This window comes from Lottia gigantea, assembly GCF_000327385.1.
Source record: "Lottia gigantea unplaced genomic scaffold LOTGIsca_65, whole genome shotgun sequence".
NCBI lineage: Eukaryota > Metazoa > Mollusca > Gastropoda > Lottiidae > Lottia > Lottia gigantea.
The window spans coordinates 586,893-587,780 of NW_008710211.1; the positions used below are offsets into that span (position 1 = coordinate 586,893).

Genomic DNA, 888 nt, shown 5'->3' on the forward strand with positions numbered 1-888 from the left:
CTGGATTTTGAAAGAATTATCAATTCACACAGTCTTCCTCGGTTTTCAAGAATACTATTCACTATTGATATACTTCTCATATGAAAAGTTCATTAGATGCTACCAATATTTCGTCAATAGGTTGTTACGGATTTCGGGTTTCGTTTAGTGGTTCGGATCGTTAGTACTTGGTTTATTTATTCAATACAGATACCTGTACACAACGTTTCGGCAATCTACATTAATTACATAAACATAACATAATCTTTCTCCAGAACCTAAGCTTTTATATTGATAAAATATGAATATGTTTGCTGTTTAATCTGATAACGTAACAAACATCAAAACAGTGGTGGAGAGTGGAATAGTCCCTCTTTCTCTCTCAGAAAAGTGGTACGTAAAACTCCATTCATTTCATTTAATTTCCCCTAACAATCGTTTTTCAACGGGTCGATTTTCGGGAATAATGGAAGGAAAAAGGTCTTTCTCCCACCTAAAAAAATTTTCGCTCCGATGCCCGTGTTTGCAACGTTTCGGAATGATTGTCAGGTCGCCTGTACGAGAATAATACGAAAATTTACTTACCAAAGTACCCTTTAACCATTTCGGCAGTTTTCTCTCAAATTTGATTTCGGTATCCTCCAATTCCTCTGTATTAGACGTGAACAACAACTGAAATCCATAATCCTCACAACAGCAGAATTTCAGCAGAGTGAAAAGCACCACAAGTAAAATTTTTAAACTCTTTAATTTGATCATGATTGAAAAAGAAATAAATAAATAATGAAATAAAGAATTTTATCTCGAGCTAGATAGAACTCTCAAACTCCTCCTATTATTCTCTGACGTAAGGAATTAATTCGCGTGATTTCTGTCATTTTACTTTTCAATCTGACAACAGAGCGTGGA

The 888-nt window shown here is 34.5% G+C and overlaps 1 protein-coding gene across 1 annotated transcript in view; it reads right to left on the reverse strand.

Annotated features, from left to right (window-relative positions):
- Nucleotides 1-738, reverse strand: part of LOTGIDRAFT_167310 (hypothetical protein) — a gene marked incomplete at both ends in the record, with an annotated part of 8,463 nt that extends 7,725 nt beyond the window's left edge. Inside the window, one exon of the mRNA XM_009064788.1 lies at nucleotides 565-738. Within this exon, the coding sequence (XP_009063036.1) occupies nucleotides 565-738 (174 nt within the window). The remainder of the gene's footprint in view (nucleotides 1-564) is intronic.
- Nucleotides 739-888: the final 150 nt, after the last annotated feature.